General features: G+C 47.5%; 3 protein-coding genes across 3 annotated transcripts; all 3 read left to right on the forward strand.

The window, feature by feature from the left end:
- Positions 1-3,465: 3,465 nt before the first annotated feature.
- On the forward strand, positions 3,466-3,804 carry LOC308511091 (protein p13 MTCP-1-like; the record flags this gene model as incomplete). The annotated part of the gene is made up of 1 exon (XM_081081104.1): positions 3,466-3,804. The coding sequence occupies one exon, from the start codon at positions 3,466-3,468 to the stop codon at positions 3,802-3,804; it is 339 nt and encodes a 112-aa protein (XP_080937230.1).
- A 2,866-nt stretch (positions 3,805-6,670) lies between these two features.
- Positions 6,671-8,665, forward strand: LOC308511092 (T-cell leukemia/lymphoma protein 1A-like; the record flags this gene model as incomplete). The annotated part of the gene is made up of 2 exons (XM_081081105.1): positions 6,671-6,772; positions 8,348-8,665. The coding sequence occupies 2 exons, from the start codon at positions 6,671-6,673 to the stop codon at positions 8,663-8,665; spliced, it is 420 nt and encodes a 139-aa protein (XP_080937231.1).
- A 4,892-nt stretch (positions 8,666-13,557) lies between these two features.
- LOC308511093 (protein p13 MTCP-1-like) lies at positions 13,558-13,899 on the forward strand (the record flags this gene model as incomplete). The annotated part of the gene is made up of 1 exon (XM_081081106.1): positions 13,558-13,899. One exon carries the CDS (start codon positions 13,558-13,560, stop codon positions 13,897-13,899), a length of 342 nt encoding a protein of 113 aa, XP_080937232.1.
- Between the last annotated feature and the right edge of the window lie 7,517 nt (positions 13,900-21,416).

The raw sequence follows: 21,416 nt of genomic DNA on the forward strand, positions 1-21,416 counted from the left end.
TGTTGCAGGAAAGTGTGTGAAAATGCAAATTGACACCTGTAAGGCTGAGGACTGGGGAGCATGAGGGATGTGTTTCTACGGTGTGTTTCTCGTATTCAACATGTTGCACTTCTGGCCCGGCCGGCGTGGCTCAGTGGTTGAGCATCGACCTATCGACCAGGAGGTCAAGGTTCGATTCCCGGTAGAGGGCACATGCCCAGGTTGCGTGCTTGATCGCCAGTAGGGGGCATGTTGGAGGCGGCCGATCTGTGATTCTCTCTCATCATGGATGTTTCTCTCCTTCTCGTTTTTCCTTCCTCTCTGAGTCAATAAAACATTTAAAAAATATTAAGCAAGTGTTGCATTCAGATTGAATGCACATTGTTTTCAAATAGGTTATTATTTTCTTGGTTTAACATACCAGGTGGGTTGTCATTTAAAGACGACCTAGCTCCTGAGCCCGTTTGGCTCAGTGGATAGAGTGGGCGCTTTTTTTTTCTAAATATATTTTTATTTATTTCAGAGAGGATGGGAGAGGGAGAGAGTTAGAAACATCCATGATGAGAGAATCAGGGAACGGCTGTCTCCTGCATGTCCCTCACTGGGAATCAAGCCCACAACCTAGGCATGTGCCCCTGACCAGGAATCGAACCAGGGACCCTTCAGTTCCCAGGCCGACACTCTATCCACTGAACCAAACCAGGCAGGGCCAATTTGACATTTTCAAAGGGTGGAAACGCCTTGAGGCATCTCAGCATTCATGTCACAGTGCGAATTACAACTCACCTCACCATTCTTTCAACATTGTTCCTGTAAATGAAGACTCTGACTAATAATGAAGCTTGTAGGTAAACAGCATGTTTGTATATGAATCCTAGGAACAAATTTTACAAGGTATGAACTCTGACTTTCCCAGTTCAGGGAGATTTGCTGACCTTTAAACTTAGTATCAGGAGGAGAAATTCTCGGATGATGCACACTGGACCGCCAACTGACCACTTGCAAGATCCTTATCAGATTGGACTGTGCCTGTGGACACGTAGAGAACATCTCAAGCCCCGCCCACTGACCTCTTTTCTCTGTTTGGACTCTCCCTCCTTATAAAAGGCTCTGCCTGTACTGAGATGTGCAGATGAGTTTTGGGACGAGCTTCCCCCAACTTCTCAGGTTGCCGGCACCTGAATAACCCTCTTTCCTTCCTGACGACCACCTTTCTCACGGGACTGGTTTCTGGGGTGTGAGTTAAGGTAACCTTGTTTTTCTGGACACATTCCTGATACATGGACTCCGGGGAATATGGGTATCATGGTCATGTTCTCACTTCTGCAGGTGACAGGGGAAGCAGAGACCGGTCACAAAGGAAAGGAGCTACGACGGTGATTTGCTTTCAGATCAAGAAGAACAAGTAAGTTAAAGGTGGATGGGAGGAGGAGAAGGAAGGATTGGGAATGGAGTCTGATGTGAGGGGGGAATTTGGACTTTGAGGACTGAAGTGAGTTTAGCAGCAAAACCATACAGCTCTTGCTATGAGCATGGCTGAGGTTTGGGGAAGGGAGAGATCATTCTATAAATGATGTAATGAGACCTCAGGAATCCGACTTGCTCTTTCACCTGTCACTTTGCTTCCAGTTTTCCCGATCAGTTATCCCAGTGTCTTTCTGTCCCTGAATATTTTGGTCTTGCCTCTCTCACCAGCACTTGAGAACTAAGACCGCTGTTAAGAAGCCCACCTGGATGCAGACGTGAGCTTTGTTCCTCTGCCAGCTGTTAAAGGTAAAGCATATTATTTGCATATTACTAGCATGGAGTGGGTTGTTCTATGGTTTGTGAGTTCCCTCTGAGATGATCAGAAAGAAGGTGGTGTTGTCAGGACAAAAAGAAAAGTGGAACCAACTACAAAGTTTTAATTAAGAAAAAAAGAAAAGGAAAGACTAGAGAAGAAAAGAAAAGTAAAGAAAAGCGAAGAAAAGAAAAGGAAAGAAAAGAAAAGGAGAGAATAGACCCCGGATGGTGTGGCTCAGTTGTTTAGCTTAAACCTAGGAACCAGGAAATCTTGGTTTGATTCCCATTCTGGGCACTTGCTCGAGTTACAGTCCTGATCCCCAGTAGGGGCATGCAGGAAGCAACCAATCCGTGAATTTCTGTCATCTTTGATCTTTCTCTCTCTCTCTCCCTCTCCCCTCCTCTCCGAAATCAGTAAAACTATATGAAAAAAAAAAAAACGAAAGAATAGTCATGGCAAAATAAAGTAGAGCATTGAGTCAATCCAATATAATGAAAGGCTAATATGCAAATCAACCAAAGGGCAGAATGTATGGCCGCTATGACACACACGGACCACCGGGGGCAGATGTTCATGGCAGGACCTGTCCACGGTGGTCAGTGCACTCCCACAGGGGGAGCGCTGCTTAGCCAAAAGCCAGGCTCAATGCTGCCGAGACAGGGGGTGAGGGGGAGCCTCCACGGCAGCACAAAATTGGGCCTAAGCCATCAGTTGGACATCCCTCAAGGGGTTCCAGACTGTTTTAGGCCACAGGGCTGACTGAGGGACCATCCCAAGTGCATGAATTTTGTGCAGCGAGACTCTAGTAATCCTATATAATAAAAGGGTAATATGCAAATTGACCCTAACAGCAGAACTACTGGGAAAGACTGGTCGCTATGACACACACACTGACCACCAGGGGCCAGACGCTCAATGCAGGAGCTGCCCCCTGGTGGTCAGTGGGCTCCCACTAGGGGAGCTCTGCTCAGCCACAAGACAGGCTGATGGCTGCCAGCACAGCGGTGGTGGTGGGAGCCTCTCGAGCCTCCTAAGCAGCTCTAAGGATGTCCGACTGCAGCTTAGGCCTGTGCCCCGCTGGAAAGTGGACATCCCCCGAGGGCTCCCGGGATGCCGGAGGGATGTCTAACTGCCACCTTAGGCCCTATACCCTGGGATATGGGCCTAAGCAATCAGGTGGTCATCCCCCAAGGGTCCAAGACTGCAAGAGGGCATAGGCTGGGCTGAGGGACCCCTCGAGTGCACAAATTTTTGTGCATAGGGCTTCGAGTATGATAATAACTGTGTATGGTGTCAGATGGGTATGAGGTTAATTGCATGCTTTCTTACTCCATTATATAATGTGTAATCATTGGGGTGTACCCCTGAAATGAACCTAAGATTGTATGTCAACTGTCATTTAAAAAATGTTTTTAAAATTCCATAGGACCATGTTAGCTTCATAGAGTAATATTGTACCTTAAGTATGTTTTGTACAGTTTGTTCTAGAAGAGAGATCTAAATCTAAAAATGAAAGAAAAGTTGAGATTTATAAATTTGCAAAATAAACCAAAGGCAACCACAAACACAACTGCAAAAACCATGAAGATATACGCCGAGGTAAAATGCATTTGGAGACCCCATCCCCTGTCTTTTGATATCAGGACCGAAGTAGCGAGAAGCTGAGAAGCTGTGGCTGTGGCTCCTTGGACCACGTAGGTGTCATGGCTGAGGCCCCATCGAAGGTGCACCTCAACTTCCACCCCATCGTCCTGAGGATCCGTGGGCCCTCGGTTTATGAGGACGAGAACCAGCGCACATGGCTGCATCTCCTCATGGACACAGGAGGTGTCCTGCAAGTACGGTTGCGCCAGGAAAACATCCCCCGTGAGAATATTGCACTCACCACCAACCCGCTGACCTCGAGCACCATGCCTTCATGGTGGACGTTCCAGGTTGGCCTAGGGTACCTGGACTCCATGGGCCGGTTATGGCGCATCGTGCACCACGTCAAGGAGGATGACATGGAGGAAATGATCCTTGAGCTGATGGACAGCTCGTAGGACATGTGATGGCGTCCCTGGCTCTTGTCAACCTGAGTCCCATTCCTGCTGGCCTGCAGTTGGGACGTGTATAGTTCTGTTCACCTTTTTACTAAGCTCTGTTCTTCTATCTGCCACGACCTGGGTGTGATGGCACATGGATGTCTCTCTCTCTCTCTCTCTCTCTCTCTCTCTCTCTCTCTCTCTCTCTCTCTTTTGTTCTTCTTCTTCTTCTTCTTCTTCTTCTTCTTCTTCTTCTTCTTCTTCTTCGTCTTCTTCTTCTTCACCTCCTACTCTGTTCTCTCTCTCTCTGTCTCTTTCTCTTTCTCTCTCGGTCTCTCTCCATCTCTCACATCAATAAAACCATTTTGAGCCAAGCTGGTGTTTCTCAGTGGTTGAGGGACGACCTATGAACCCGGAGGTCATGGTTCGATTCCTGCTTAAGGGCACAGACAAGAATTGACCAATGAGCCCTAGCTTGTTTGGCTCAGTGGGGAGAGGGTTGGGCTGTAGACTGTGGAAGGTCCCAGGTTTGATTCTGGTCAAGGGCACATGCTCTGGTTTTGGCCTCGATCCCCAGGAGGGGGTGTGCGGGAGGCACCCGATGTATGATTCTCTCTCATCATTGATGTTTCTCACTCCCTTCCTGCATGAAATCAGTCCTATATAATATAAGCCTAATATGCTAGGTGTCCAGTCGACTGGTCAACTGTTCAACCAATCAAAGCATAATATGCAAATGATATACTAAGGTTGCTCAACTGGTCACTATGACATGCATTGACCACCAGGGACAAGACATTCAGACTGATAGGTCAGCTTGCTGCTGGGTTCTGGCTGATCGGGACTGAGTGAGACATGCTGGACAGACCCTGGAGCACTCACAAGGTCCCTCCCCAGCTGGCCAACTTCCCGTGTCCCTCACCAGACCTAATGGTGCACCGGTGGGGTGCCTTGGCCTGGCCTCTACCCTCTCATAATCAGGGACCCCTCGGGAGATGTCAGAGAGGCGGTTTTGGCCAGATACCACAGGCCAGGCCTAGGGACCACACTGGTTTATGAATTCGTGCACCGGGCCTCTAGTAAAAATATATTAAACAGAGAAATAAAAAGCAAAAGACCTTAAGCCTGAAAATATAAGCCCAGCCCCGGTAGACAAGGCTCAAAGACATCACTGGAAATAGTTTTCATTTCAATGACCAGCGTTCTCATTGTTTGATCTCCTGAGGTTCGTCAACCGATACTACCCTCTCCAAAAAAAGAACGGATGTTTGGGGTTGTGCTGATCATCTCTTTCCTTTCAGGAATTAGGAGGGATGCCAGGGCTCGTCCCCTGATGGCTCGAGCCAGCTCTGTGTATGGCTTTAGCATCTAGCTCTGGATGCATTTGGTTTTTTAATTGTGATGAGCGCTAAATAGCCCCCCAAAAAGCCCAGCGAGCATAAAATTCATCTACCATAGCACCAGAGAGAGGCAACTGGAAAGGGGCACGGGTCGAGCCCCAGAATTAAATTTCAGGGCATCCATGGTTGCACTAAAGAGATCACTGACGGCTGATTAAATTCTCCTTTTGCAGGAAAGTGTTTGCAATTGCACATTGAGACCTTGAAGGCTGAGGACTGGGGAGCGTGAGGGATGTGTTTCTAAAGTGTGTTTCTCATATTCAAAATATTCCACTTCCAGCCTGAGCAACGTTGGTCAATGCTTCAGCGTCGACCTATCAAGAAGGCGGTCATGGTTCGATTCCCGTTCAGGGCCACATTCCCGGGTTGCAGGCTCGATCTCCCGTAGGGGGCGTGCAGGAGGCGGCCGATCCGTGATTCTCTCTCATCATGGATGTTGCTCTCCCTGTCACTTTTTATTCCTCTCTGAGTCAATAAATACATTTAAAAAAGTATTAAGCAAGTGTTGCATTCAGATTGAATGCACATTGTTTTCAAATAGTTTATTATTTTTTTGGTTTAACATACCAGGTGGGTAGTCATTTAAAGACGACTTAGCGCCTGAGCCGGTTTGGCTCAGTGGATAGAGTGTCCGCTTTTTTTTCTAAATATATTTTTATTTATTTCAGAGAGGAAGGGAGAGGGAGAGAGTTAGAAACATCCTTGATGAGAGAATCATGGATTGGCTGCCTCCTGCAAGTCCCTCACTTCGGATAAAGCCCACAACCTGGGCTTGTGTCCTTGACCAGAAATCGAACCCAGGACCCTTCAACTCGCAGGCTGACACTCTATCCACTGAGCCAAACCAACCAGGGCCAATTTGACTTTTCAAAGGTCACAAATGCCTTGAAGAAGAAGTAAGCATCTCATTATTCATGTCACAGTAATTACATGAATTCATGTAATTCATGGGAATTATAACTCACCTCACCATTTTTTCCACATTGTTCCTGTAAATGCAGACTCTGACTAATAATGATGCTTGTAGGTAAACAACCTGTTTGCATAAGAATCCTAGGAACAAATTTTATAAGGTATGAACTCTGACCTTCCCAGTTCTGGGAGATTTGCTGACCTTCAACCTTAGAACCAGGAGGACAAAGTCTAGGATGACGCACACTGGACCGTCACCTGACCACTTGCAAGATCCTTATCAGATTGGACTGTGCCTATCTACACATACAGAACTTCTCAAGCCCCACCCCCTGACCTCTTTGCTCTGTTTGGCCTCTCCCTCCTTATAAAAACCTCTGCCTGCACTGAGATGTGCAGATGGGTTTTGGGACGAGCTTCCCCCATCTTCTCAGGTTACTGGCACCTGAATAAACCTCTCTCCTTCCTGATGACCACCTGTCTCACAGGACTGGTTTCTGGGGTGTGAGTCAGTAGTACCTTGTTTTTCTGGACACATTCCTGGTACATGGACTCCAGGGAATATGTGTATCATGGTCATGTTCTTCCTTCTGCAGGTGACAGAGGGAAGCAGAGCACGGTCACAGAGGAAAGGACCGAAGAACGGTGCTTTTCCTTCAGAGCACGAAGAACAGGTAAGAAAAAGGTGGATGGGAGAAGGAGGAGGATTTATTGGGGAATGAGTCTGATCTGAGAAAGGAATTTCGGCTTTGGGGACTGAAGTGAGTTTAGCAACAAAACCATACAGCTCTTGCCATGAGCATGGCTGAGGTTTGGGGAAGGGAGAGATCATTCTTTAAGTGATGTTATGAGACCTTAGAAATCCTACTTGCTGTTTCTCCTGCCTCTTTGCTTCCTGTTTTCCTGGTCAGCTATCCCAGGTGTCTGCCTGTTGCTGAATATTTTGGTTTGCCTCTCTCACTAGCACCTGAGAAGCAAGACCTCTGTTCAGAAGCCCACCTGGACGCTGACATTAGCTTTGTTTTTCGGCCAGCTGTTAAAGGTAAAGCATATTATTTGCATATTGTTTGCATGGGGTGGGTTGTTCTATGGTTTTTCAGTTCCTTCTGAGATGATCGGAAAGAAGGTGGTGGTGTCAGGACAAACAGAAAAGTAGAACCAACAACAAAGTTTTAATTAAGAAAAAAAGAAGAGAAAACAAAGAGCCTGGTCAGCATGGATTAGATGTTTAGCTTCAACCGAGGAACCAGGAGATCACAGTTCGATTCCCTGTCAGGGCACATGCCCGGGTTACAGACTTGACCACCAGTAGGAGGTGTGCAGGAGGCAACCAATCCGTGATTCTCTGTCATCATTGATCTTTTTTTTCTCTCTCTCTCCCTCTCCTTTCCTCTCTGAAATCAGTAAAACTGTATGAAAAAAAATGAAAGAATAGTCATGGCACAGTAGAGTAGAGCATTGAGTCAATGCAATCCTATATAATAAAAGGCTAATAAGCAAATTGAAAATTGGCAGAATGACTGGTCGTTATGATACACACTGACCACTGGGTGCAGATGCACATGGCAGGAGCACTCCACTGGTGGTCAGTGCACTCCCACAGAGGGAGCACCTCTCAGCCAAAAGCAAGGCTCACAGTTGCCGAGCACAGGAGTTTTGGGAGCCTCCACAGCAGCACTAAAACGGGCCTAAGCTGTCAGTTGGACAGCCCTCAAGGGGTCCCAGACTGCGAGTTGCCACTGACCTGACTGAGGGACCCCCCCCCAAGTACATGAATTTTGTGCACTGAGCCTCTAGTAATAGTATAACTTTGTATGGTGTCAGATGGGTCTGAGATTAATTGCATGATTTCTTAGTCCATTATATAATGTGTAATCATTGGCGTGTAAACCTGAAATGAAACTATATTGTATGTCAACTCATATAAAAAATGTTTTAAATATTCTATAGGACCATGTTACCTTCACAGAGTCAAATTTTACTTTAAGTAAGTTTTGTACAGTTTGTTCTAGGAGAGAGATCTAAAGCTCAAAAGAAAGAAGAGTTGAGATTTATAAGTTTGCAAAATAAACCAAAGGCAACCACAAACACAACCGTAAAAACCATAAAGATAAAAGCCGAGGTAAAATGTGTTTGGAGACCCCATCCCCTGTCTTTCGATACCAGGACCAAAGTAGCGAGAGGCTCTGAGAAGCTGTGGCTGTTGCTCCTTGGACCACGGAGGGGTCATGGCCGAGCTCCCGTCGAAGGTGCACCTCACCTCGCACCCCAACTGCCTGAGGATCCATGGGCCCTGGTTGTATGAGGACGAGAATGATCGCACGTGGCTGCATCTCTTCATGGATACAGGAGGCGTCCTCCAAGTACTGCTGCGCCAGGAAGACGTATCCATTGGGCATATCGCAATGACCAAAAGCCTGCTCACCTCGAGCATCATGCCTTTGATGTGGACGCTCCACCCTAAAGGCCAGTATGAGGACCACATGTGCCGGTTCTGGCGCATCGTGGACCACTTCAAGGAGGATGGAGTGGAGGAAATGATCCTTGAACTAATGGACGACTCGTAGGACGCGTGATGGGGTCCCTGGCTCTTGTCAACCTGAGCCCCAGTCCTGCTGGCCTGCTGGTGGGACGTGTATAGCTCTGTTCACCATTTACTAAGCTCCGTTGTTTTATCTGCCACCCCCTGGGTGTGAGGGCACATTGATCTCTCTCTCTCTCTCTCTCTCTCTCTCTCTCTCTCTCTCTCTCTCTGTCTGTCTCTTTGTCTCCCTGTATCTCTCTGTCTCTCTCCCTCTCTCTCAAATCAATAAAACCATTTTGAGCCAAGCTGGTGTTTCTCAGTGGTTGAGGGAGGACCTATGAACCCGGAGGTCATGGTTGGATTCCTGGTAAGGGAACAGGCAAGTATTGACCAATGAGCCCTGGCATGTTTGGCTCTGTGGGGAGAGGGTTGGACTGTAGACTGTGGAAGGTCCCAGGTTCGATTCTGGTCAAGGGCACATGCTCTGGTTGTGGGCTCCATCCCCAGTCAGGGGCGTGCAGGAGGCACCCGATGTATGATTCTGTCTCATCATTGATGTTTCTCGCTCCCTTCCTTTATGAAATCAATCCTATATAATAAAAGCCTAATATGATAAGTGCCCAGTCGACTGGTCATCTGTTCAACCAACCAAAGCATAATATGTAAATGATATACTAAGGTTGCTCAACTGGTCACTATGACATGCATTGACCACCAGTGACAAGACATTCAGACTGGTAGGTCAGATTGTTGCTCTTGTCGTGCTGATCAGGACTGAGTGAGACATGCTGTACAGACTCTGGAGCCCTCACAAGCTCCCTCCCCAGCTGGCCAACCTCCCGTGTCCCTCCCCAGACCTAATGGGGCACCGGTGGGGTGCCTTGGCCTGGCCTCTGCCCTCTCATAATCTGGGACCCCTCGGGAGATGACAGAGAGCTGGTTTTGACCCGATCCCGCAGGCCAGGCTGAGGGACCACACTGGTGTATGAATTCGTGCACCATGCCTCTAGTAAAAATATATTAAACAGAGAAATAAAAAGCAACAGACCTTAAGCCTGAAAATATTAGCCCAGCCCCGGTAGACAAGGCTCAAAGACATCACTGGAAATAGTTTTCATTTCAATGACCAGTGTTCTCATTGTGTGATCTCCTGAGGTTCGTCAACCGATACTACCCTCTCCAAAAAAAAGAACAGATTTTTGGGGGATTACGGGTGTTTTATGCTGATCATCTCTTTCCTTTGAGGATTTAGGAGGGATGCCAGGGCTCGTCTTCTGAAGGCTCAAGCCGGCTCTGTGTATGGCTTTAGTGTCTAGCTCTGGATGCAGTTGGTTTTTTAATTGTGTGTAGCACTAAACAGCCCCAAACAAAGCCCAGCGATCATATAACTCATCTAGCATTGCACCAAGAAAGGCGGCTGGAGGGGGAGCTGGGGGGAGCCCCAGAAATCAATTTCAGGGCATCCATGGTTGCATTAAAGAGATCACTAACTGCTGATTAAATTCTCCTCTTGCAGGAAGGTGTTTGTAAATGCAAATTGAGCCCTTTAAGGCTGAGGGACTTGTTTCCAAGTTGCGTTTTTCTTATTCAAAATATTGCACTTCTGGGCCAGCCAGTATGGCTCACTGGTTGAGCATCGACCTATCAACCAGGATGTCATGGTTCGATTCCCGGTCAAGGGCACATGCCCAGCTTGCGGGCTTGATCAGAGTAGGGTCGTGCCGGAGGCGGTCCATCCCTGTTTCTCTCTCATGATGGATGTTTTTTCTCTCTCCCCCTCTCCCTTCATCTCTGAGTCAATAAAATCATTTTAAAAAATATTACCAAGTGTTGCATTCAGATTGAATGCACATTGTTTTCAAATAGTTTATTATTTTTTTGGTTTAACATACCAGGTGGATAGTCATTTAAAGACTACATAGGGCCCATGCTGGTAAGGTTCAGTGGATAATGCCTCGGCCTGCGAACTGAAGGGTCCCGAATTAGATTCCAGTCAAGGGTACAAGCCTGGGTTGCGGGCTCCATACCCAGTGGGGGGCTGGCAGGAGGCAGCGGTCCATGATTCTCTCTCATCATCACTGATGATTCTATCTCTAACTCCCTTCCTCTCTAAAATCAATAAAAAATATACATATATATTTTTATAAAAGAGCTCACGCCTTGAGATCTGTCATGTGTCGCACTGCAAATACTCTGGTTCGTGACCACTTTGGTCTCGACTCCTTCGAGGGCAGTATGAGGGTGACATTTGAACTATGTATTTTTTTCTCCCGTTTTTATTTTTTCTTTGTATTTTGCTTATCCTAAATGCAATCAGGCAGATGTCTGATATTTCCTTATGGCCCCATTCATCTTTCCTTCCTAATTGGGGAAGAGTTTGCCTCAGTCCAGGTCATTGAGCTGGGAGTTGTTTGTTATTTTAATTTTTTTTTTTTTCAGACAGGAATGGAGAGGGAGAGAGTTAGAAACATCCATGATGAGATAGTCATGGATTGGTTGCCTCCTTCAAGTCCCTCACTGGGGATAAAGCCCACAACCTGGGCATGTGCCTTTGCCAGGGAATCGAACCCGGAACCCTTCAGTTCGCAGGCCGACACTCTATCCACTTAGCCAAACTGGCTAGGGCCAATTTGACTTTTTTAAAGGGTGGAAACACCTTAAGGAAGAATTAAGCATCTCAGCATTCATATCACAGTGAGAATTACAACTCACCTCCCCATTTTGACATTGTTCTTGTAAATGCAGACTCTGACTAATAATGAAGATTGTAGGTAAACAGCCTATTTGCATAAGAATCCTAGGAACTAATTTTACAAGATATGAACTCTGACCTTCCCAGTTCTGGGAGATTTGATTACCTTCAACCATAGAACCAGGAATACAAAGGCTAGGATGACGCACACTGGACCGTCACCTGACCACTTGCAAGATCCTTATCAGATTGGACTGTGCCTGTCGGCACTTAGAGAACTTCTGAAGCCCTGCCCCCTGACCTCTTTGCTCTGTTTGGCCTCTCCCTCCTTATAAAAGCCTCTGCCTGTACTGAGATGTGCAGATGAGTTTGGGGACGAGCTTCCCCCAACTTCTCAGGTTGCGGGCACCTGAATAAACCTCTTTCCTTCCTGACGACCACCGGTCTCCCGGGACTGGTTTCTGGGGTGTGAGTGAGTGGTACCTTGTTTTTCTGGACACATTCCTGGTACATGGACTCCTGGGAATATGTGTATCATGGTCATGTTCTTTCTTCTGCAGGTGACATGGGGAAGCACAGACTGGTCACAGAGGAAAGGAGAGAAGAACGGTGCTTTGCCTTCAGAGCAAGAAGAGCAGGTAAGAAAAAGATGGTATTCAGGAGGAGGAGGAGGAGGAGGAGGAGGAGGAGGAGGAGGAGGAGGAAGGATTGTGGATGGAGTCTGATCTAAGGGAGGAATTTGGACTTTGTGGACTGAAGTGAGTTTAGCAGCAAAACCATACAGCTCTTGCCAAGAGAATGGCTGAGGATTGGGGAAGGGAGAGATCATTCTATAAGTGATGTTATGAGACCTCAGGAATCCTACTAGCTCTTTAACCTGTCTCTTTGCTTCCTGTGTTCCCGACCAGCTATCCCAGGAATCTGTCTCTCCCTGAATATTTTGGTCTTGCCTCTCTCGCCAGCACTTGAGAAGCAAGACCACTGTTAAGAAGTCCACCTGAACGCAACCTTAGCTTTGTTCCTCTTCCAGCTGTTAAAGGTAAAGCATATTATTTGCATGGGGTGGGTTGTTCTATGGTTTGTGAGTTCCCTCTGAGATGATTAGAAAGAAGGTGGTGGTGTCAGGACAAAAAGAAAAGTTGAACCAACTACAAAGTTTTAATTAAGAAAAATGAAAAGAAAAGAAAAGAAAAGAGCCTGGCTGGCATGGCTCAGTTGCTTAGCTTAAACCTAGGAACCAGGAGATGTCAATTTGATTCCCAGTCATGTCACATGCCCCAGTTACAGTCTTGACCCCCAGTAGGAGGCTTGCAGGAGGCAACCAATCCATGATTCTCTGTCATCTTTGATCTCTCTCTCTCTCTCTCTCTCTCTCTCTCTCTCTCTCTCTCTCCCTCTCCCTTCCTCTCTGAAATCAATAAAACTATATGAAGAAAAATGAAAGAATAGTCACGGCACAATAAAGTAGAGCATTGAGTCAATCCAATATAATGAAAGGCTAAAATGCAAATCAACCAAACGGCAGAACGACTGGCCGCTATGACACACACTGACCACTGGGGGCAGATGCTCATGGCAGGAGCTGTCCACTGGTGGTCAGTGCACTCCCTCAGGGGGAGCGCTGCTCAGCCAAAAGCCAGGTTCAAAGCTGCTGAGGCAAGGGGGAGGGGGAGCCTCCAGAGAAGCACTAAAGCAGGCCTAAGCGATTAGTTGGACATCCCTCAAGGGGTCCCGGACCGGAAGAGGCCCAAGGTTTGGCTGAAGGACCCCCCAGAGTGCATGAATGTCATGCACTGAGCCTCTAGTAATATTATAATAACTGCGTATGGTGTCAGATAGGTATGAGATTAATTGCATTATTTCTAGTCCATTATATAATGTCTAATCATTGGGGTGTAACCCTGAAATGAACCTAAGGTTCTATGCTAACTGTCATTTGAAAATGTTTTTAAAATTCCATAGGACTATGTTACTTTCATAGAGTCATACTTTACCTTACGTGCGTTTTGTACAGTTTTTTTTACTAGGACAGAGATCTAAAGCTAAAAAGAAAGAAAAGTTGAGATTTATAAATTTGGAAAATAAACAAAAGGCAACCACAAACACAACCGTAAAAACCATAAAGATAAAAGCCGAGGTAAAATGCATTTGGAGACCCCATCCCCTGTCTTTCGATGCCAGGACTGTAGTACCGAGAGGCTCTGAGAAGCTGTGGCTGTTGCTCCTTGGACCACGGAGGGGTTATGGCTGAGCTCCCATCGATCATCGTGCACCTCACCTCCCACCCCAGCTACCTGAGTATCCGTGGGCCCTCGGTGTATGAGGACGAGAACCAGCGCACGTGGCTGTATCTTGACATGGAGACAGGAGGTGACCTCCAAGTACAGTTGTGCCAGGTGGACTACCCCATTGGGCCTAACGAAATCACCACCAGCCCGCAGACCTCGAGCACCATGCCTTCGATGTGGATGCTCCACACTGGCAGCCAGTACCTGGACTCCATGGGCCAGTTCTGGCGCATCGTGCACCACGTCATGGAGGATGACGTGGAGGAAATGGTCCTTGAACTGATGGAGGACTCCTAGGACATGTGATGGGGTCCCTGGCTCTTGTCAACCTGAGCCCCAGTCCTGCTGGCCTGCCGGTGGGACGTGTATAGTTCTGTTCACCTTCTTAATAAGCTCTGTTATTCTATCTGCCACACCCTGGTTGTGAGGGCACATTGATGTCTCTCTCTCTCTCTCTCTCTCTCTCTCTCTCTCTCTCTCTCTCCCTCTCTCTCTCTCTCTCTCTTTCTTCTTCTTCTTTCTCTCTGTCTCTCTCTGTCTCTCTCACCTCTCTCTCAAATCAATATAAGCATTTTGAGCAAAGCTCATGTTTCTCAGTGGTTGAGGGATGTCCTATGTACCCGGAGGTCACGGTTTGATTCCTGCTCAGGGCACAGACAAGAATTAACCAATGAGCCCTAGCTTGGTTGGCTCAGTGGATAGAGGGTTGGACTTTGGGCTCTGGAAGTTCCCAGGTTCGAATCTGGTCAAGGGCACATGCTCTGGTTGTGGGCTCGATCCCCAGTAGGGGGCGTGCAGGAGGCACCCGATGTATGATTCTCTCTCATCGTTGATGTTTCTATCTCCTTTCCTGCATGAAATCAATCCTATATAATGAAAACCTAATATGCTAAGTGTCCTGTCGACTGGTCATCTGTTCCACCAATCAAAGTATAATATGCAAATGATATACTAAGGTTGCTCAACTGCTCACTATGACATGCATTGACCACCAGGGACAAGACATTCAGACTGGTAGGTCAGCTTGCTGCTGGGGTCTGGCTGATCGGGACTGAGTGAGACGGGCTGGACATGCCCTGGAGCCCTCCCATGGTCCCTCCCCAGCTGGCCAACTTCCCGTGTCCCTCACCAGACGTAATGGGGCACCGGTGGGGTGCCTTGGCCTGGCCTGTGGCCTCTTGTAATCTGGGACCCCTCGGGGGATGTCAGAGAGCCAGTTTCAGCCGATCCCCGCACTAAACAGCCCCCAAAAAAGCACAGCGATCATAATATTCATCTACCATCGCACCAGTGAGAGGAGGCTGGAGGGGGAGCCGGGGGGAGCCCCAGAAATCTATTTCAAGACATCCATAGTTGCATTAAAGAGATCACTGACTGCTTATTAATTCAGTGGCTTTGCGTTGACCCATCAACCAGGAGGTCACGGTTTTATTCCCGGTCAAGGGCACATGCCCAGGTTGGGGGCTCAATCGCCAGTAGGGGGCGTGAGGGAGGCGGCCCATCTGTGATTCTCTCTCATCATGGATGTTTCTCTCCCTCTCGATTTCCCTTCCCCTCTGAGTCAATAAAATCATTTAAAAAAATTTTAGCCATTGTTGCATTCAGATGACAGTTACATTGTTTTAAAATAGTTTATTATTTGGGGGGGGGGGGTTAACATACCAGGTGGGTAGTCATTTAAAGGACGTGCCTCGAAGCTCCCTCCCCGAGTCCTTCTGTTCATTTACTGACACGGTCTCGCCTGTGTCAACAAGATAAGTGCTTCCTTGCAAAAGGGCCTGTAAATCAGCAGACAATTCCCTGAGGGGAATGCGTCATACGCTTCCCCTGTTTCAGAGTAAATTTGCAGACGACGCTGGAAATCTGAGGTGGGCATGAGAGTTTGTTATTTAGGCAATGAGCTCTGGTGGATTTATTTCAGTTTATTATTATTTAAAATATATCTTTATTGATTTTAGAGAGGAAGAGAGAGAGAAACATCCGTGATGAGAGAGAATCATGGATCGGCTGCCTCCTGCACACCCCGTACTGGGGATTGAGCTCACAAGCCAGGCATTTGCCCTTGACTGGAAATTGACCTGTGACCTCCTGGTTCATAGCTTGATGCTCAAACCCTGAGCAACACCGCCTGGCCATAGACCATTAGTCTTTATCCATGGAAGAGATGTGCAGAAATCACATAATCATTTTCCTCCAATTTAGGTCCTAATCCAACAAAGATAGGGCCCAGTGAGTGCATATTTTTCCATAACTCTTATAGATCCTGTAGAAGCCTTGTCAAAGTCCACATATTTTTAAAAAATATATATTTTAATTGATTTCAGAGAAGAAGGGAAAGAGAGAGAGAGACATCCATGATGAGAGAGAATCATGGATTGGCTGCCTCCTGCACGCCCCCTACTGGGGGAAGGGTATGGACAGTAGACACACGCCCAGTGAGGTCTGGGTGACATGGGGAGGTGCTTACCTGTCAGTCACACCTGGGAGCCAGTCAGTGGCTGGAATAGGCATGGCCACTGCAAGGGCGTGAAATCTGAGATACTAACTGCTGGACACAGGGGCCCTCTTCCTCTCTCTCTCTGCTGTACCTGACCCCTGGCTTGTGGGACTCTCACACTGTACACTCACCCATGAGGCCCACAGCCATGTGGGACCCGCACAAGGGACTGATGGACTGTAACTATTCATTCATCATCTATTTGTTCATCTATCCATCTACCATCAATCTACCATCCATCAATCCTTCCATCTATCCATCCATCCATCCACTCATCCACCATTTATCCATCTATCCATCCACCCAACATTTATCCATCCATCACTCATGAACCTATTTATACAACCATCTATCTACCCATTCATTCACCCATTCATTCATATTCATTAATTCATCATTTACTCATCTATCCATCTACCATCCCATTCACCATCCATCTACCTATCTATCCATCCATCCATCCATCCATCCATCCATCCATCCACTTATTCATTCATCCATGTATTCATCCATGCATCTGCATCTATCTCTTCATCCATCCATCTATCCATTCACCTCCTCATCCACCATTTATCCATCCATCCATCCACCATCTATCCATCTATCATTCATGCACCCATTTATCCAACCATCTACCCATTCATTCACCCATTCATTCATATTCGTTAATTCATCACGTATTTGCTCATCTATCCATCTACCTTCCATCCACCATCCATCTACTCATCTATCCATCCATCCATCCATTCATCTGCATCTATCTCTTCATCCATCCACTCATCCACTATTTATCCATCCAGTCACCATCTATCCATCTATCACTCATGAACCTATTTATACAACCATCTACCTACCCATTCATTCACCCATTCATTCATATCCATTAATTCATCATTTTTTTTATCTATCCATCTACCATCCCATTCACCATCTATCTACCCATCTATCCATCCATCCATCCATCCATCCATCCATCCACTTATTCATTCACCCATCTATCCATCCATTCATCTGCATCTATCTCTCCACCCATCCATCCATCCATCCATCCACCCATCTACTCATCCACCATTTATCCATCCATCCATCCACCCAGCATCTATCCACCCATCACTCATGCACCTATTTATCCAACCATCTATCTACTCATTCATTCACCCATTCATTCATATTCATTAATTCATCATGTATTTGTTCATCTATCCATCTACCATCCATCCACCATCCATCTACCCATCCATCCATCCATCCATCCATTCATCTGCATCTATCTCTTCACCCATCCATCCATCATCCATCCATCCATCTATCCATCCATCCACTTCTTTATACATTTATATATATATAAAGAGAGAGAGAGAGAGAGAGAGAGAGAGAGAGAGAGAGAGAGAGAATTCGCAGTGCTTTCCATCCTCATACATTTCTGTTGAGAGTGGACAGAGCATAATTGACTTGAAGGTCATTGCCGCCTTCTAGTAGTGGGTGGAAGACACGTCAGCCAGCTGAACAAATAGCAGTCACAGCCACTCAAGAAGGCAAGCCATCCCCCGTGAAAACAAACTCAGACCCGGGGAGCTCTCCTTTTGTGAGTCTTTTGCATTCAAATTGGTCGTGTGTGAGCCAAGATAAACACGGCTGGCCTTTCGCTAACAGAGAGGTGCTCCCCAAACAGCGACCCTTGTCTTAAATGACATGACAAATATTAAAAGGAAAGGGGTTGATCCTCTATCAGAATGCAAACTTCCTCAGAGCGTGCTGCCTGCAAAAGCCTTTTCTTTTTCTTATGTTAATCTTTATTGTTAAAAGTATTAATAGGTCTTCCTTTTCCCCTCCCCTCGCCCCCCGCATTAACCTCTTGCAGCCCGCTCCCATCCCCCCCCCCAAGTCCTCACCATGTCACTGTCTGTGTCCATGGGTGATGCATAGATGCACACAAGTTCATTAGTTGATCTCTTCCCACTCCCCTCCCTCTCCTGCCTTCCCTCTGGCATTCAACAGTCTGTTCATCCTTCTATGACTCTGGGTCTATTTTAAAATATATATATATATATATATATATATATATATATATATATACACACACACATATATATACATATATAAATATATATGTGTATATATACATATATAAATGTATGTATAAATATATGTATATATATATATATATCTACACTAATAAAAGAGAAAAATGGTAATTGGCGTACGGCAATACCGTTTTCATTGGCTAATCAGGGCTATATGCAAATTAACTGCCAACTAAGATTGGCAGTTAACTGCCAACAAGATGGCGGCTAATTTGCATATGTAGGCACAATGCAGGGAGGCAAAAGGGAAAGCAGGAAGAAGCCCCCTGCCACTGACAGTGATCGGAAACCCAGGGGGGAGCTAAGAGCTGCCCCCCAGCCATGATCGGAGAATCAGGCGCCTTTGCCACCCTGGCCAGTGACAGCAGAAAGTAGGGGTGGAGCCAGCGATGGGAGCTGGGCACGGTCGAAGCTGGCAGTCCCAGGAGCTAGGGGTCCCTTGCCTGGGCCTAAAGTGAAGCCCATGATCGCGGCGCCCCCCGCTGCCACTGCAGGTCCCCGCTGCCTGGGCCGGACGCCTAGGCCAGAGGCGTTAGGCCTGGGCAGGGGCGGAGCCTGCAACCGCGGGGAGCTGGGGGTCCCCTGCCCAGGCCTGACACCTCTGCCGGAGGCCTCAGGCCTGGTCAAGGGGCCGATCCGGTGATTGGTGATCGGAGGGTGATGAGGGTCAACTCCTCTGGCTGAGGCATCAGGCCTGGGCGGGGGGCGGAGCCGGGGATTGGGGGGATATGAGGGTCCCCTTGCCCTGGCCTGAAGCCTGGGTCAGAGGTGTCAGGCTTGGGCGGGGGTGGAGCAAGCGATCAGAGGGAGATGGGGGTCCCCTGCCTAGGCATGATTCCTGGGCCAGAGGCCTCAGGCCTGGGCGGGGGCCAGAGCCAGTGATCGGGGGGAGATGGGGGTCCCCTGTCCAAGCCTGACACCTCTGGCGGAGGCGTCAGGCCTGGGCAAGGGGCTGATCAGGCGATCGGAGGGTGATGGGGGTCAACGCCTGAGGGCTCCCAGTATGTGAGAGGGGGCAGGCTGGGCTGAGGGACACTCTCCCCCCCCCACCACCCAGTGCACGAATTTCGTAAACCGGGCCCCTAGTGTATATATATATATTTATATATATAAATATATATATATATATTTTTTTTTACTGATTTCAGAGAGGAAGAGGGAGAGAGAGAGAGAGAGAGAGAGAGAGAGAGAGAGAGAGAGAGAGAGAGATGGGAACATCCATGATGAGAGAGAATCATGGGTCAGCTGCCTCCTGCACGCCCCCTACTGGGGATGGAGCTCACAACACAGGCATGAGCTCTTGATCGGGAATTGAACCCTGGACCCTTCAATCCGCAGGCTGATGCTCTATCCACTGAGCCACACCGGCTAGGACCATATTTTTTATTACTATTATTATTATTATTGTTATTATTATTTCTTCTTCTTCTCTTCCTCCTCCTCTACCTCTTCCTTCTCATTCTTCTTCTTCCTCCTCTTAAAGAATACCCTTCAAGCCCAGCCATATGGCTCAGTGGTTAACCATCGACCTATGAACCAGGAGGTCACAGTTCGATTCCCGGTCAGGGCACATGCCCGGGTTGTGGGATACATCCGCAGTAGGGGGTGCAGGAGGCAGCTGGTCCATGATTCTCTCTCATCATTGCTGTTTTTCTCTCTCTCTCCCTCTCCCTTCCTCTCTCTGAAGTCCATACAAATATATTTTAAAAAATAAAAAATAAAAAAGAGACGTCACAGGAAGCAGGACTGAGGTTGAACAGCAGGTCAGTGAGGGAGGTGGGTGGCTGCCGGTCACCAGCAGTCATAGCCAGGATCGCGAGTTTTGCCCAAGGGCAAGGATGGAAGAGGAAAAACATTGATGCAAATCTGTGTTTCTGGTTGCTTTAATGCAGGGGTTCTCAACCTCCCTAAGGCCGCGACCCCTGAATACAGGCTCCTCATGCTGTGGGGACCCCTAACCATAACATTATTCTCGTGGCTGCTTCATCGCTGTCATGTGGCTGCTGTTAATGAATCTTCATGTAAATATCTGATATGCAGGATGGATTTTCATGGTGACACATGGAACATCATGAAAGCATAGTGATCAATCACAAAAATATGTAATTATATACGTGTTTTCCGACGGTCTTAGGCGACCCCTGTGAAAGGGTCGTTCGCCCCCCAAAGGGGTCGCGACCCACAGGTTGAGAACCGCTGCTTTCATGGGTGATGTCTATTCTGTGCATTCCTCCTAATGGCCTCACCTCACTCCTGGACCGGCTTTGTGAGGGGGTCAGACATAGAATCGTGGAGACGAGACGAGCTCTGGGTAGAGGAAAGATGAATCCTGTCCTGTTCACAAGGATTGTTTGGCTCTGATTAGAGCAAACACATGCTGTCCTGGCTGGGAGTTAAAGGCCCTGGGATGTGGGAGTCGGCATCGGAATGCAGTCCCTCCTTTTTTTTCCAGGAACTGCCTGTTGTCATGGAAATGGTCACAACCTTGTCTCTGTGGCCATCTGGCCCCGGGGACACCCAGCCTTTTGATGCTTAGCCTGCAATGCCTGGAGCCTGGAGCTATTATACCGTGCCTCCTTCCCCAGGCCTGTCATTCCTACTTCCCCTGATGTAATCTTTTAAAAAAAATAAATATATTTATATATATTTTTATTGATTTCAGAGAGGAAGGGAGAGGGAGAGAGAGATAGCAAACATCAATGATGAGAATCATCGATCGGCCGCCTCCTGCACATCTGCTACCGGGGATCGAGCCCAAAACCCTGGGCCTGTGCCCCGACAAGGAATCGAACCCCTGACCCGTGGTTCAGAGGTCGACGTTCAACCACTGAGCCATGCCGGGCGGGCCCAAAGAGAAACATTTTATTGATTGATTGATTGATTGATTGATTGAAATATATATTTATTGATTTCAGAGAGGAAGGGGGAGAGAGAGAGAGAAACATCCATGATGAGAGAGAATCATGGACCAGCTGCCTCCTGCACGCCCCCTACTGGGGATGGAGCCCGCAACCCGGGCCTGTGCCCTTGACCGGGAATCGAACCCGTGACCTCCTGGTTCATAGGTCGACGCTCACCCACTGAGCCACACCGGCGGGGCAGACCCCTGAATTCTTAAACTTGTGAGCTTTCCTGAACCCAGTGAGGGCAAGACCAGGATTTATGCAGCACATTTTTTTCTTTTCCACCTACAATATTTATGCCTTGGTCCATTTTCCTATAAGGAACCTTAG

Source organism: Myotis nattereri, assembly GCF_964212035.1.
Source record: "Myotis nattereri genome assembly, chromosome: X".
Classification (NCBI taxonomy): Eukaryota; Metazoa; Chordata; class Mammalia; order Chiroptera; family Vespertilionidae; genus Myotis; species Myotis nattereri.